The 15,854-nt window shown below is 39.9% G+C and overlaps 1 protein-coding gene across 1 annotated transcript; it reads left to right on the forward strand.

Moving 5' to 3' along the window:
* The first annotated feature begins 12,602 nt into the window (after positions 1 to 12,602).
* Positions 12,603 to 15,550, forward strand: LOC133527113 (uncharacterized). The gene is made up of 4 exons (XM_061864003.1): positions 12,603 to 12,622; positions 12,925 to 13,172; positions 13,884 to 14,384; positions 15,489 to 15,550. Exons 1-4 carry the CDS (start codon positions 12,603 to 12,605, stop codon positions 15,548 to 15,550), a joined length of 831 nt encoding a protein of 276 aa, XP_061719987.1.
* Positions 15,551 to 15,854: the final 304 nt, after the last annotated feature.

A 15,854-nucleotide genomic window follows, 5' to 3' on the forward strand; every position in this document is an offset into this window, starting at 1 on the left:
CAGCAAAAATGCTAACCCAAAAGTCAGCGCTGATCTTCCGGCTAGACCATTTGTGGGTCACGAACGCAGCTGTACGACACGGCATAAAACTGAACGCGACTTAGCGGTGGCGAAAGGGCGGCGATCAACGCCATCTAGTCTGCCAGCGAGACGTCATGATGACGTGTGTCACGGGTGTCAAAGTTGTGTAGACCGCACTCGGTCGGTTCCGATCCCGGTCGATTAAGTCTAGTGAAACTAACCGTGAATGGAATTATTCAAAACTTACATCTATTTCAGTTTACAAATACGTACTACTAACGCTTCGCTACTTTTCAATTAGCTGTTTACTCGTAAAAAGAAATATACACATGCAAAAGAGGCAACACTCAGCTTTATATGACAACACCGTCTTCAGTGCACCAAACTAACGAAAGACAAACTACAAAGGAAACGATTTAGATAAACATATTGACTATAAAGCGAAAAATATTGCAAAACCATGCTGTTGCAGAATTTATTTCATATAGGTATATTTGGTAAGATACCTTAAAATTGACAGACCATTATTAGGAAGATCACAAATCTGTTAAATCGACTCAAAGCTCAGGCATTATTATGAGAAGAGTAGTAGATAGCACTTGGCACTCTGGTTTGACAAACATGATGGCTGACGAATGTGCTAATATTGTCATGAACCGAATGGAACATAGGCTTCTCTAGAATGTAACCAAAAAAGTTTAGAAGGAATTGATTTACTCCCAACTTCCCTGTTCGTAAAGTAAATTTTCGATTTCCTCTTTTGCCTTAACGAACGTTGCTGAAACCTGCTTGTGATTTCCACCGACGCAATGGATTTGGCCTGTCTAAAGGGGTCATTATAAACACTTACCAAGTTTGAATGGATAGGAGGAGTGTACAGGTTTTTAAGTTTATAAACTTAAACTAAAAATAAGCTTAAACTTAACAATTGAACAGTGCTTGTTTGTAGGCCTATTTGAATAAATAATGCATTGATTTTGACTTTGCCTTTAAATGGTCGGCAATGCGAATGTAATACATCTGGAGTTGCAGGCGTCCATAGGCTTCGGTGACTGATTACTGTGAAGGTTTGAAAATTTCACAGTCTTTTGGTAGGTAACTGGCAACGATTATGCATTTGGATTCGGAACTATCGCCCTACTAGATGAATAAATATCTGCCGGCAAGCATTCAGAAGGTGGCAATCATTAAGAGTAGTCAATGTTTGTGATCTAGCTGATTGATACAAAAATATATATAAAGTCAGAAATCTAACGTTGAATGTTTATCTTCCACCACACACCGACGTGGTATAAAAAATCGTGATATGTTTTAATATGACTGTCAGCCCGATTCAAAGAAGAAATACGATAACAATAAGTTCTGGTTTAGATAAGTTCTCATTTAGATGTTGTTTGTATGTCGTATAATTGACAGAAGCAGCTCACAGTGTAACTTTGACGTTAGAAATATCATAAATAGATCTTATTGGGATCACAGTGGAATCGAAATTAACAATAATTTTGACATGTCATTTAGTTATCGATCTTTTAAAGATCTCCCCAAGATCTTAAACGTGTCTTAATCAAACTTCAAAATTTTTTTCTGCAAGTAGGCCTCAAGGGCTCTTTTACAAGTCAATACAACATTTATAGTAACATCATATAGTGACATGAAAAATACATAACAACATTTATAAATACAACAGCCAATACCTGGGTAAACATTAAATTATAATAATCTTAAAATAAATAATTACTACAATACAATAGAGATGTATAGTCTCTATGGTTAAAAACACATTAAATCTGGAGATGTAAAAGGTCCCCAATGTCATTCATTCTTCGAATCGGGATGTGTGTTCAAAATGCGAAAGTTTCAAATGTTAGTCTGGGGTCATATTCTACTGGATGGACGCCAAAGTTCCCAGCCCATCGGAACTCTCCCTGAGGTGGGATTGTTTACAGGCCGTCATCCATCAATCAGCGATGACGCCGAGTTTATCTCGCCCTTATTTATCACCGCCTGTTTACCGCCGACTTGTCTGCATTTGTTGGACGGATGTCTTCATTTCGCGGGATTCATGGATTCCTGAAGACAAAGTGGGTACGGGAATGGAATACGAATAAAGAATGAGTTAGTCAGTGGTAAAAATATATTTTTTTTCACCACAATCTCACCTGACGGAATCTGTATTTAAGTGCCGATTTGGTCTAGGCATGCTTACCTAAAAGTGCAATTTCGTACAATATGTTAAATATTTTTATTCTATTTTATATACAGTTGGACCCGGGTACGTCCTTAAACTACGTCGAAAAGAGAGGTATTGGCATTGTGAATGTCATCTCGATTTGTGTGGTAGGGCACAGCCAGCGGATGGCATTCCAGATCTAGAGCAGAGCCCAACTGGGGAAGTACCTCCACCTTACAGAAAACCGCAGCCAAATAACACTAGACCCTACTCATAGTGTTGTGTTCCTGCCGGTGATTAAGGTTGCCAGAGAGCTCAACGAGGGGGGGGGGGGGGGGGGTTAGGGTCGGCAACGCGCATGTAACTCTTCTGGAGTTGCAGGCGTACATAGGCTACGGAGACTGCTTACCATCAGGCGGGCCGTATGCTTGTTTGCCACCGACGTAGTATAAAAAAAAAAGTCAACAATTGAACCTATTGTGATTTTTTTTCATGTGTTCGTTGCTATTCGTTTTTGTGATGGTATTCTTGAAGTGAAAACTTCTTTAGCGGCGTTGTGCACTTTTTGTTATGGGGAAAAAATGTTAAACTCGCGACAAGTCACGTGACCGACATATTCGTCAGATTGAAAATTCGTAAGACGGCCACGTGACCTGATCGAAAAACTGTTAGAATGTCATTGAAGCCAGTAAAGTCGAGAGTGTAAGAGTCGTTGAAATTATGGTTGGAAGTTGATTTTTCTGAGAGATAAACTTTTTAATGTTAAATAATTGTAATATTCTGAAGTGTTAAATTTTTTATGTAATATAAATTGTCATGTTTGTGTACGATAGCGCAATAAACGAATATTGTATTTTACCACATAAATAATACTTTTATACTGATAATTAAAGCAATTCGTGCAAAATTATTCCCTAACTATTCCAAAATATCAAAAATGCACAACGTTAATATTCAAGTTTTCACTTCAGCCGGCACTCCCGGAGTGCAACCCGTTGTTTTTTTCTTAATGTCTATTTTCTTTCGGTTTGAAAAGATATAAGTTATAGTGGGCTGAGAGATTTGAAGAAAGTGAGTTCCAGACTTCAGCCTTAACAACGTTGGAAGTAAAGCATTTAGTAATTCGGGAATGTTGAGAGAGTTTTTTTTAATTAGAATTTGGTAATTAGAAGGTGGTCTTACAAAACTCGCCAATTGCAAGTGTATAAGATCTCTTTGTGAGTCTATCGTGAATATTTCTCCTGAATTATGGATATTTTTAATTTTTAAACATTATTGCACAAAATACAAAAAACTACAGACTCAATGCCTATTGGCATTATCTACCAATCAACCATCGGGCTATACACACTACGTTAAAAGGGTGCGAGAAGAAAAATTAGAAGATATTAATTAGAACAATTGCAAACAACTGAAAAATTTGATAAACTACAAGTAAAATACACAAATATATATATGTTAATATACTGTCACATTTCATACATACTCAATCATCATCATTCGCTTGCCCTTATCCCATTCATTTGGGGTCGGCGCAGCATGTTTTTTCCTTCCATTTCTTTCTGTCACCCGTCATCTCATCGTTCACTCGCGTTCGTTTCATACATACTCAATAATAATTATAGTATAATGATAGACGCTACTCGAACTCTTATTTCAACAGATACTTATGTAGCAACTGCTTGAAAGCTAACTAGTTTGTCGTATATTGAGATCTATGATAATTATATGTTCAGGGCTATAACTGTGAGAATCCAAGTTCGTCAATTGCGGGCATTTTTCTCTGTCACTCTAATTACGTCTTAGTGAGAGTAAAAGAGAAAAATCTTTGCCAATGTCGGTTTTCGCGGTAGGCCCCTGCACAGTCTTGCCCATGCAAAACGTAACGTAAATAAATAAAATAAAATAAAATAAAATATTTTTATTTCAGAACCATAAAAATTCCATAAAACATTGTTAGTACCATCGTTATAGCTAGGGGTTAGTAAGTACATTAAAATCAAATCAAATCCAAATATAATAAGAATAATAAATAATTAATAATATTGACATAATAACAATGAAATCATGATTCATAGTAAAATAAAAATTAGTTAAAATAATGAATACAAAAATAATTAATAAATTAGGATGTCAACTTCAAAATAAAATAGACTTGAGTAATAATTACGATTACATATTCCCATAAATAATGATTTCATGTACAAAAGGGCATAGGTATATATTTTAAGTTTAAGTAAAGTAACGTTCTAAAGATTTAAAAAAATATGTCTACAGGAGAGCGTTTTTTAAATCTCCTTACCTAGATTTCTATTTACTTTTTATAGCAACACCTGTCCCTTCCCTCTTTCATTGTCCGTCCACGAAACTTTTATCGATGTTGGGCTATTGGCCCTTCCCTTATTTTTTATGTATAGAAATATTTTCGGAGGGATTCCTCTAGTACCTTTGTTGAATACTTTATCTAAGATTTTATTATGATTGCCAACCGATCACAGTCTGTATGGGAATATTGGATGTTTTTCGTTGAATATGTGATAAAAACTGGTTTCCTTTTAGTAATAAAGGTTTGACCTATTTAAGGTAAAGGGTCTGTGAAAGTTTTCATATTATTATTATACGGTGAAGGATTTTTTTATTCTGTACCATTTCGTATGTGTCATAGTGACAATCATACGAGCAGGGATCGGAACCGGTTTTTTGCAAAAACTTCGAAATATTTTATATTTCGGTTTATTTTATACTCCAAATGTAGGACTCAGTTGTGTTTTCAGATAACGACTTCATATTATTAAATTGCCTAATTAGAAATGAAGTAATTAACAAAGAACGAAAAAATACCGTTTTCGTTCCCATACAAAAAATACCGGTTTCCGATCCCTGCATACGAGATTCCTAGCGGTCTCCATATTGACTATGAAATTCAGGGTGAACATTTATTTATTTATTTCAACTTTATTGCACGATATAAAATTGTACAAATGGCGGACTAAGGCATTCTCTACCAGTCAACCATTGGGTCATACAGAAAATGTCAAAGTCGTCTCGAAAATATTTTTTTTTATTATTTACTCATTAATGTTGTTTAAAGTGTAAAATTGTTAGCTTATTATGCAGTGAACTACTGCGGAAGTGTCCAGCTAATAAAGGATTTACATTGAAGCCCGTTTAATAATTTATTAATCAACATTGTATGGTATTGTATTGTATTATATTGTAATGTGATGTATAGTATTGTAATATATTGTATTTCATTATGTTGTTTTATGTTGTGTCTGCAATGCACTGCACTGTATTGTATTGCATTGCATTATTGTATTGTAATGTATTGACACTAGGACAAAGTAAGAAGTGGCATATAATTTAAATAAAATTCCTTCGCTGTTCTTGCATAGTGATACTGGAAAATCAAATTAACTTGTAATTTATTGCACGATAGGAATGGTAAATAATTCAATTGGCTTCTGAATGTCACTCACGGCTGTGACGCAGCACTGTAATTTAAATACTTTTTTAATTAACAAAATGGTGGATGGACGTATGTACCTACAGGGATGTAAAAGGGTTATATTTTTGAATATTTAGCAGTACATATAGGTAATTTATTTAATATTTAACTTTTAACAGTAAAACACCATTCACGGTATTCATTATTCTTATAGTCTCAAAAACTTTAGATAGGTATTTGATACATTAAAAACTTACTTTTTTCAAATATTCAAACAGTAAAACCATGCAAAATCTGATTTGCAACGCGTGGAGCGTCGAACAAAGTTTTTCGAAAAGGATTAAATGTCAGAATGGGCATTTTACAACAAATCCATTTAAACCTAATTTTAATTGCTTGTAAAGTAAAACGCCCTAGAGCAGAAACGTATCACTTTCTGCACACTTTATAGATAAACAATGACCCACTATCGAAGCATGAAAAATGAATAAATTTTTTCTCCGCTCAATAATGGTTGTGTTGTAGAAAGTTACAATTTGGTATGCTTCAATTTATTTATTTAACCTTTATTACAAAATACAAAAAAAGTACAAATAGCGGACTTAATGCCTTAAGGCATTCTCTACCAGTCAACCATTGGGCCAAACAGAAACTTACAATTGGTGCCGAAAAGAAAATCAGTACAGAGAGATAAAAGTCATACTCTAAACACTACTATTATCAATAAACATGCAGTATTATAATACATAGGTACATATATATAATATGTATATCTAAAATATTGTACCCATTTAAAACCGTCATATTGTCTAACGACGTTGGCGCACGTCTGAAAATTATTTACGTAATTGGCGTTTTAAGGAAAATTTGCTCTATGCCGTATTGAACTTAAACCTCAAATGCGCCCGATTTTGTTTAACCAATCCCTTTTTTAACCATTCGCTATTCGACCCTCGTAACGATACCCTAAATTGTTATCTATCCACCAATATTATTTCGCGTTGGGTTTCCTGAAAATCAGAGAAGGGTCTGTCTCAAGGGAATCCAGTATCCATTAAAAGTTAGATTAGCGATGCCATCTGTTGCCCATCAGTTCATTAGGTAAGTTTTTACCCTTCGACGTCTATTTGACAACGAAAGAGGCATGTTTAGTTGGTTTGACCTTGTTTTTAGGTCACAGACAGTAAAGTAGTTCGATTACCCGTATTTATTTGACCGATTTAGTAATTTTAGTACGAAATTGGTATAAAATAGGATGCTGGAAAAACGCTACAAAGATCGGAATATATTAAGTGGGTATATATAAGGGTACATATATTATGTGTATGCTATGTGTGTTATATGTATAAATTTATATTTTGTCATGCATTTCAATGCCTAGGTACATATACATCGTGTTTTTTTTTTCGTTAATTTCAAGAGTGCATTCCTGAGCTTAAATTAAGTAACTTTCTCAAAGACACCGGTATCCTAATGAACTCCATTTTTGAGATAATGGATCATTTATTTTTATATTTTTATAGGGAGGTCGATGTTGCTTTACGTCCGTAGGAAGCACCCTAAAATACCCTACACGTGACCTCCGGGTGGTGCTAAAAGAGCAACAACTTGGCAGCTGCACTGTTCCTTCTGAATCTCGTAGCGCACACTGGAAAGAGAAACCGAAAACTTCACCAGTGTGTAAACGCCATACGATAAATAAATAAATAAATTTATTTTTATCTATTAAGGCCCTTATGAGCGTGTTCACTTGCGTTAGGGCCTGTTTCCATATTGATTAGTGATTAGAACGAGTGTATACATTTGCTAATAAAAGTAAGTACTATCTCGGACGTTTTATGTTAGAAATGACATTGATATGTCTCAGTTTTCAATTGTTTGGTTGATTTAAATGTAATACCCGTGTTACAACAACGCTATATGAAACATATTAGTTTTAATAAAATAAAATATATACTTATATATATTTTTAAATTAAATATGACATTTAGGTTCCTTAAACGTAGGTACTTACCCATACCCAGGAGTTACCGGAATTCAATAAAACCACAGTGTATAAGTACTTGCTTTTGCCTTCGTTCTTCTAAAAAGTGTCGTTCGGATGTCAAGTGCGTCTGCATCACCTGTTGCTGCATCGTCAATGTCAATTTCCTTGATAACATACCTAAATAAATAAATAAAATAATAATAATAATTCAGCCTATATACGTCCCACTGCTGGGCACAGGCCTCCTCTCATGTGCGAGAGGGCTCGGGCTATAGTCCCCACGCTAGCCCGATGCGGATTGGGGACTTCACATACACCTTTGAATTTCTTCGCAGATGTATTGCAGGTTTCCTCGCGATGTTTTCCTTCACCGAAAAGCTAAATAAATAAATAAATGATTAATGATTTTTTTTTAACTTTCAGTGTACCTTTTTAGGGTTCCGTACCCAAAGGGTACAACGGGACCCTATTACTAAGACTCCGCTGTCCGTCCGTCTGTCTGTATGTCTGTCTGTCCGTCTGTCACCAGGCTGTATCTTATGAACCGTAATAACTAGACAGTTGAAATTTTCACAGATAATGTATCTATTTCTGTTGCCGTATATATTAAAAAACCGGCCAAGTGCGAGTCGGACTCGCACAGGAAGGGTTCCGTACCCATTATCTGTAAAAACGGTCATCCATCCAAGTACTGACCCCGCCCGATGTTGCTTAACTTCGGTGATTGGATGAGAATCTCGAGATTGGTAATAAATATTTATTTTATTCTGTTTTTAGTATTTGTTGTTATAGCGGCAACAGAAATACATAATCTGTAGAAGTTTCAACTGGCTAACTATCACGGTTCATGAGATACAGCCTGGTGACAGACGGACGGACAGCGGAGTCTCAGTAATAGGGTCCCGTTTGGCCCTTTGGGCACGGAACCCTTCCTGTGCGAGTCCGACTCGCACTTGTCCGGTATTATCTATTGTTTCAATATGTGTACAGTCAACCAATTTGATTCCTAGGCCACTATAGAACCATGTCATAATGACTTCTACGACAGTGCTTATTGAGTGCTGCATGTCATGTATAGAGTATGTAGGCGACGCACATATATATTAAGTAAACTGTATCCTAGGTTTATTACTTTAATTTTAATTGGTTAAATTTGGTACGTGTAATGCCATCTAGTGTAAATTATTTTAATTAAAGCTACATAAAAACAATGGAAGGTAGCGAGTCCAAGTCATGCGCTGCATCTATATGTAACTATAAGGTAGTTGTACAATTCCAAAATTGACACCCGCCGCGTTGGCTCCTCGCTCGTCCCACAGTTTTTTTTTTGGCCTTGTATTTTGCGAATATACGCCTTTCATTTAACCTGTCACCTACAATAAAGTGGTCTTCGAACCTGATCTGTGCTAATGTGATGTACAGAACTCCGGTGCAATTGTCGCAGGTTAAAACTCGTAAACAATACCGCCGCGAACTCGAGCGAATAAAATTGCAAATGGCGAGTACATCGAGCAAAGCGCCCGCGGAACCTATAGTTAATAAGCTCCTAAACCTCGGCACCGATGGTGACAATGTGAAACAGCCGAAGGATGTGGAACAAGTGAAAATGCAAACACCAAAAAGTGTACGTAGTTCTATTTCGTCAGCAAAGTCGAAGTTGTCTACGTCATCATCCATTGCAAAACGTAAGCAATTGGAATTTGAAGCCGCTCAAGCCAAGGCCCAGATTGAGCTGGCCCTTATTGATAAAAAGCTAGAAGCTGATCTAGCCCAAGTTGACGCCGAAGAAGCGCAGAGTGATAGTGAGCGCGGTAGTGAAGCGAACGGAGGCGCGCCTAGCAACAGAGCGCAGGCTAACGTCGAACAATGGTTGAGTCAAGGTCACGACGAAACTACTTACATACCGCAGCCTGATGTGCCATATCAGCCACAGCAGCAAGCACTGCCACCTAACCCTGCACCAGCACCCGTCAACTTACCTATAGTCCGGCAACCCGATGTTCCAAGTGACAGCATTCGAGAACTAGCGCTTACCTTGAAGGATATCATGACGAACTCGTCAGCCAAGCGTGAGGATCGTTTGCTCAGCCGCCTGTCTACGCCACGTGACTTACCAATTTTCAGTGGCGACAGCGTCGAATGGTTGCACTTTAAGAAGTCTTATACGGAATCTACTCGTGTCTGTGAGTTCAGTGAGTCTGAGAACCTGGAGAGACTACGCAAAGCACTGCGAGGCGACGCCAAGGACACGGTTACCGCTCTGCTGATCGGTAATACCCCGCCCGCAGCCGTCATGGAAGCTCTCGAATTAAGGTTTGGCCGATCGGATGTCATCATCATGAACCTTACGACGCAGCTGAAGAAGCTACCTTCGTTACCCACGTCATACCAACATGACCTAATTGATTTTTCAATCAAAGTTAACAACTGCGTAGCAACAATAGGTGCGCTAAATAAGCCAGATTATCTACGCAGCCCCGAGCTCGCATCAGCTGTTCTTAGCAAGTTACCGAGCACTTTGATTGGCAAATGGACCGATTTCGCATACAAAAAGTTATATGAAGATCAGCCTAAGTTGACCCTGATCTCCGAATTTCTTAAACAAGAAGCACAAATGTTATCACTAGTTGGAATGACACAGGTACGTGAACAGAGTAAGCAGAGTGAAATAAAAACTACAACAAAATACTCAAGTGATAACAAAGGCCGTATTAATCGACCTATATTAACAACTAAAGCCGTCGAGGAAAACAAAGATTGTAAATTTTGTTCGAAAGGATTTCACCCGCTGCCAGAGTGCCGTGTGTTCAAACGCGCCATGCGCCGTGATAGATGGAAGTTCATCAAATCTCAAGGACTTTGTTACTGTTGTCTGACGTCACGACACGACAGAGACACATGCCCCGCGCCCGTGTGCGACATAGATGGTTGTGGACTCGCACACCACAAGATGCTACACTGGAAGAAGCCTACGTCATCACAATCAGCTGACGCGGTCGTCGACCCGCCGCCCGAGCCGGCCCCAGCGCAGGCTCAACAGCCGGTCCCCGAGCCGGCGCCCTCGGCCCCCGACACCGTGGCACATGTTACATCGGATTGTGCTAAGCCTTCTTCTGCAGATAACGTTATGTTAAAAGTAGTGTCAGTGCGATTGCGTGGACCTAAAGGTACCGTAAGTACATACGCGCTTCTGGACGATGCCGCTTCAGTGTCTATGATAGACTCTAACCTAGCAGACGAGTTAGGTCTTAAATGTGAACAACCGCGTTCTATAAAGTTTACCGATGCGTTTGGACTAGAAGTGTACCAATCAGCTGTACCGACCGTTATCGCTCAGATAAGTGGACAAAACAATAACAATAGTTATGACATTAAGTTGCGTAAAGTGTCTAAATTAAATTTACCAGCACAAAACTTATCTGTAATTAACAGTTTAAATTGTAAACGTTTATCTCATATTAAGGATTATGTGTGTAAAAGTCGAATTGTACCTCGCATTCTTATTGGGGAAGATAATTATTTCTTAATCGCTCCGATTGAAATCATTCATGGTAGTGAAACCGAGCCCTATGGATCTCTGTGCAAGTTAGGTTGGTCAATTCATGGCAATTGTCGTCGCACTCACTCTAACGTTGCCAATGTGTTCCATCTCAGTCACACGGACAGCGAGAATATTGGTGAATTAAATGATTTAATTAAACATTCTTTTTCCCTAGACTCCATAGGAATTTCAACCTTACGCCGTGAAAATAGCGATCATTTAAGGGCATTGCAGATACTAGAAGATTCAGCGCGCCTTATCGGGAATCAATGGGAGGTTGGTCTGCCGTTCAAGAAGGACGTATTCACCATGCCAGATACACGCGAAGCTGCCTTTACGCGACTACAGTCTTTAATGCGCAAATTTGCTAAAGACTACGCGTACGCAGATCGCTACCGAATGGAGGTAAACAAGCTGTTTGCCGCTGGTTATGCACGTGAGCTCAAGGAAAATGAACTTTCGGCCGACCGCATATGGTATCTCCCGCACTTCGGAATTCAAAATCCCAACAAACCTGGTAAGTTGAGACTTGTTTATGATTGTGCTGCAAAAGTAAATGGGAATTGTCTTAATAGTTATTTATTAACGGGGCCAGATTTATATAATTCACTTATGGGAATTATGCTCAGGTTTCGCGAGAATAAAATAGTTATAATTGGGGACATTAAAGACATGTTTTTAAGGGTGAAAATAAGGCCGGAAGATCAACACGTACTTCGTTTTTTATGGCAGGAATCTCCGGGCGCACCCGTAAAAACATGTGTTATGCAAAGTCTATTGTTTGGTGCCACTTGCAGTCCTTTTATAGCTCAATTCATTAAGAATAAAAATGCATCTAAGTTTGATGATTTATATCCGGAGGCGGTAAATGTTATTGTAAATAGTCATTATATGGATGATTGTTTATATTCAACTAGCAGTGTAGAAAATGCAGTTAAGTTGGTTGAACAAATTACTCTTATTCACAAGAGCGGTGGATTTGAGATACGAAACTGGTCCAGCAATAGTAAGGAGGTATTGAAAAATATACCTACTAACACGCTCGCGCAAACAGCTGTTCACTTCAAGGACGGAGTCATGAACACAACCGAGCGCACATTAGGGTTAATGTTTCATCCCTCAGATGATTCTTTTGGATTCAAAATTTCATTTAATCGAGTCCCACAGGAAATATTAAATGGATCTGAGGCTCCTACGAAAGCAAAAATGCTTAGTCTCATCATGTCGGTATATGACCTTCACGGTTTTTTGTCGCCTTTTATTATAAAGAGCAAAATAATATTTCAGAACGTTCACCGCAGTGGCGTGGATTGGAACAACCACATCCGACCGGAAGAGCATGCGTGCTGGGTAAGGTGGCTCGACGAGCTTAAACTACTAGCTTCGCTACGCATACCACGGCACTACGCTGACGCGGGACCATGGACGCGATGCTATGACGATTCGGCGGATGGGGTAAGTGACCCCACCATTATAAGTACCGAATTGCATGCTTTTTGTGATGCCAGCAGTAAGGCATATGCCGCTGTTGCTTATTGGCGTTTTGTTCGCTCAGATGGAACTCTCAATATCTGTTTTGTGGCGAGCAAAAGCAGAGTGACCCCACTTCGTCCGGTATCCATACCGAGATTAGAGCTTCAAGGTTGTTTGCTCGCTGCTCGTCTTGCCGCCACAATACAGAACGAGCACAAAGATATCAAGCCAAACAAGAGGTATTTTTGGACGGATTCAAATACCGCCCTCCAATGGATTCGCAGTGACCCTAGAGACTATAAACCATACGTCGCTCACCGCCTCGGTGAGATTGACGAGTTGACTACTGCATCAGAGTGGCGTTACGTGCCCACGTCCTTGAACGTAGCTGACGTGGCCACTCGTGAGGATGCGCCACCACTGCAGTTCGATGATGTATGGTTCCAGGGGCCTAGGTTCTTGCGTGACCGTGAAAGTGAGTGGCCCAAGGATCTTAAGAGTTCTAAGCAGGTCGAAGAGGCTCTTTGTGAATGTAAGGTTATTAACGTCGTGTCTTCGGCCGACTGTACTAGTACGTTGCCGGTACCTAACGAAAATAAATTTTCGTCGTGGATTCGATTACTTATGACAACTGCACGGGTATTGCTATTTATTAAAAAATGTCAACGTAAATGCAATCGAATCGACACCGGGCTGGTACAGTCGGCGGAGAACCTGTTAATTAACAAATGTCAACATGATTCTTTTCTTGCAGAAATTGATTGTTTAAGAAAAAATAAGCCGTTATCGAAAGATAGCCGGCTACTGCAGTTAACACCTTATCTTGACGATGCGGGCCTACTACGGGTAGGAGGCCGCATCGACAAGACTGTGGGTGTCAAGGAGTCTACGAAGAGGCCTGTGATTCTTGATGGCAAACATCGAATCACCAGACTGCTCGTAGAATACTACCACAGACGAGCACTGCACAGAGCTCAAGAACTAGTAGTTAATGAACTAAGGCAACGCTATTGGATTCTGCAATTGCGGCCAACTGTGCGCGCAGTCGCAGCTCATTGTCTGTTGTGCAGATATCGTCGCGCCGTGCCGCAGCCACAACGCATGGGTGACCTGCCAGCTGCCCGGCTGCAGCACAACCGTCGTCCGTTTTCGTTCACCGGAATCGACTTTTTTGGCCCAATGGAGGTCACAGTAGGTCGTGGTAGGCAAAAACGCTATGGCATGTTATTTACTTGTCTTACAGTTCGAGCCGTTCACGTCGAAATAACGGAAAGCCTTACTACTGATTCGACCATAATGGGCTTAAGACGAATGATAGCACGCAGAGGCGCCCCTACTGTGATCTACTGCGATAATGGGACAAATCTTAAAGGTGCTGATTTAGAACTAAAGCGCAGTATCGCTGAGCTAGACAGCGATGTGCTGCGCCATGATGGACTCGTAAGAGGAATCGAGTGGAAATTCATTCCTCCAGGCGCTCCAGAGATGGGAGGCGCGTGGGAGCGCATGGTGCGCACTGTTAAATCATCCCTGCGAGCTGTACTCAAGGAACGCGCACCACGCCCAGAAACGCTCTCAACATTGATGGCGGAGGTTGAGGCCCTGGTTAATAGCCGTCCTATCACGTACGTATCAACGGACCCCAATTATCCTGAAGCTCTGACTCCCAATCATTTTTTGATTGGCACGTCATCAAACGGACCAGCTTTTGGTAGGTACGACAACGAGGATCTCCAGCTCAAACGTCAGTGGCGGTTAGCGCAACGTCTAACTGATATGTTCTGGGCACGTTGGCTTAAGGAGTACTTGCCAACACTTCTTCCGCGACAGAAGTGGACGCGCGAAAGGCGTTCCTTACAGGTAGGAGATTACGTAATTTTAGTCGAACCTAACTTAGATCGTGGATCATGGCGGCACGGAATAGTGAGTGCGACTCATACTGGTAACGATGGGCGCACTCGCGTTGTCGATGTCCGCACGCGTACGGGAATTTTACGCCGCCCCGTCACACGCGTCGCCTTACTTGCACCAGAGATGGCTCGTGATGACTAGTCATCACTAAGGGGGTGGGATTGTAGGCGACGCACATATATATTAAGTAAACTGTATCCTAGGTTTATTACTTTAATTTTAATTGGTTAAATTTGGTACGTGTAATGCCATCTAGTGTAAATTATTTTAATTAAAGCTACATAAAAACAATGGAAGGTAGCGAGTCCAAGTCATGCGCTGCATCTATATGTAACTATAAGGTAGTTGTACAATTCCAAAATTGACACCCGCCGCGTTGGCTCCTCGCTCGTCCCACAGTTTTTTTTTGGCCTTGTATTTTGCGAATATACGCCTTTCATTTAACCTGTCACCTACAGAGTAGTTAAAGCGACAAGGTTCTATAGTGGCCTAGGATTCAAATTGGTTGACTGTACGTATGTGTCCTTTAAAAAAAAGAACAGTTAAGAGAGCCTTTACAAGCTGGTGTGGTGAAAACATATTTTCCATAAAGTCAATAACCAGAAAGTATTCGTTTATGAGACTGCTAGCTTAACAGTCTAAACGCGATTGATTTATATAGTATGTGTATGTGTTGTGTTCCTGCCGGTGAGTAAGGTTGCCAGAGCTCAACGAGGGGGGGGAATGCTAGGGTCGGCAACGCGCATGTGACTCCTCTGGAGTTGCAGGCGTACATAGGCTACGGAGACTGCTTACCATCAGGCGGGCCGTATGCTTGTTTGCCACCGACGTAGTATAAAAAAAAGTATAAATTTCATTTTGACACTTGGAGAGAATAAACACCTCCAAATCTTATTAGTATTAGTACTCTGACATTGGGGACCTTTTATATCCCCAGATTTAATGTATTTTAACCAAAGAAACTACTATCAACTACTGACGCCGGTGTGGTACTTCTAAAACACATCTTTGACGCTTGGGAAAAAGCTCAAGATGCTATTGGAATTTTCTGTGATCTGTCGAAGGCATTTGATTGCGTTGATCACGAAAATTTAAAGAGAAAATTAAGCCACTATGGGATAAAAGCTAGTGCCCTTGACCTTGTCTCATCGTACCTTTCGAATAGAACTCAGCGAGTAGTTATTAATGGAACTCAATCGGCTGGGTCCCCGGTAGCCCTCGGAGTGCCGCAAGGTTCAATTCTTGGTCCCTTCCTGTTTTTGGTATACATCAATGACCTACCAAAAGTTGTGCAAGAAAGACA

The sequence above is a fragment of the Cydia pomonella genome, chromosome 17 (assembly GCF_033807575.1).
Source record: "Cydia pomonella isolate Wapato2018A chromosome 17, ilCydPomo1, whole genome shotgun sequence".
In the NCBI taxonomy this organism is placed as follows: domain Eukaryota; kingdom Metazoa; phylum Arthropoda; class Insecta; order Lepidoptera; family Tortricidae; genus Cydia; species Cydia pomonella.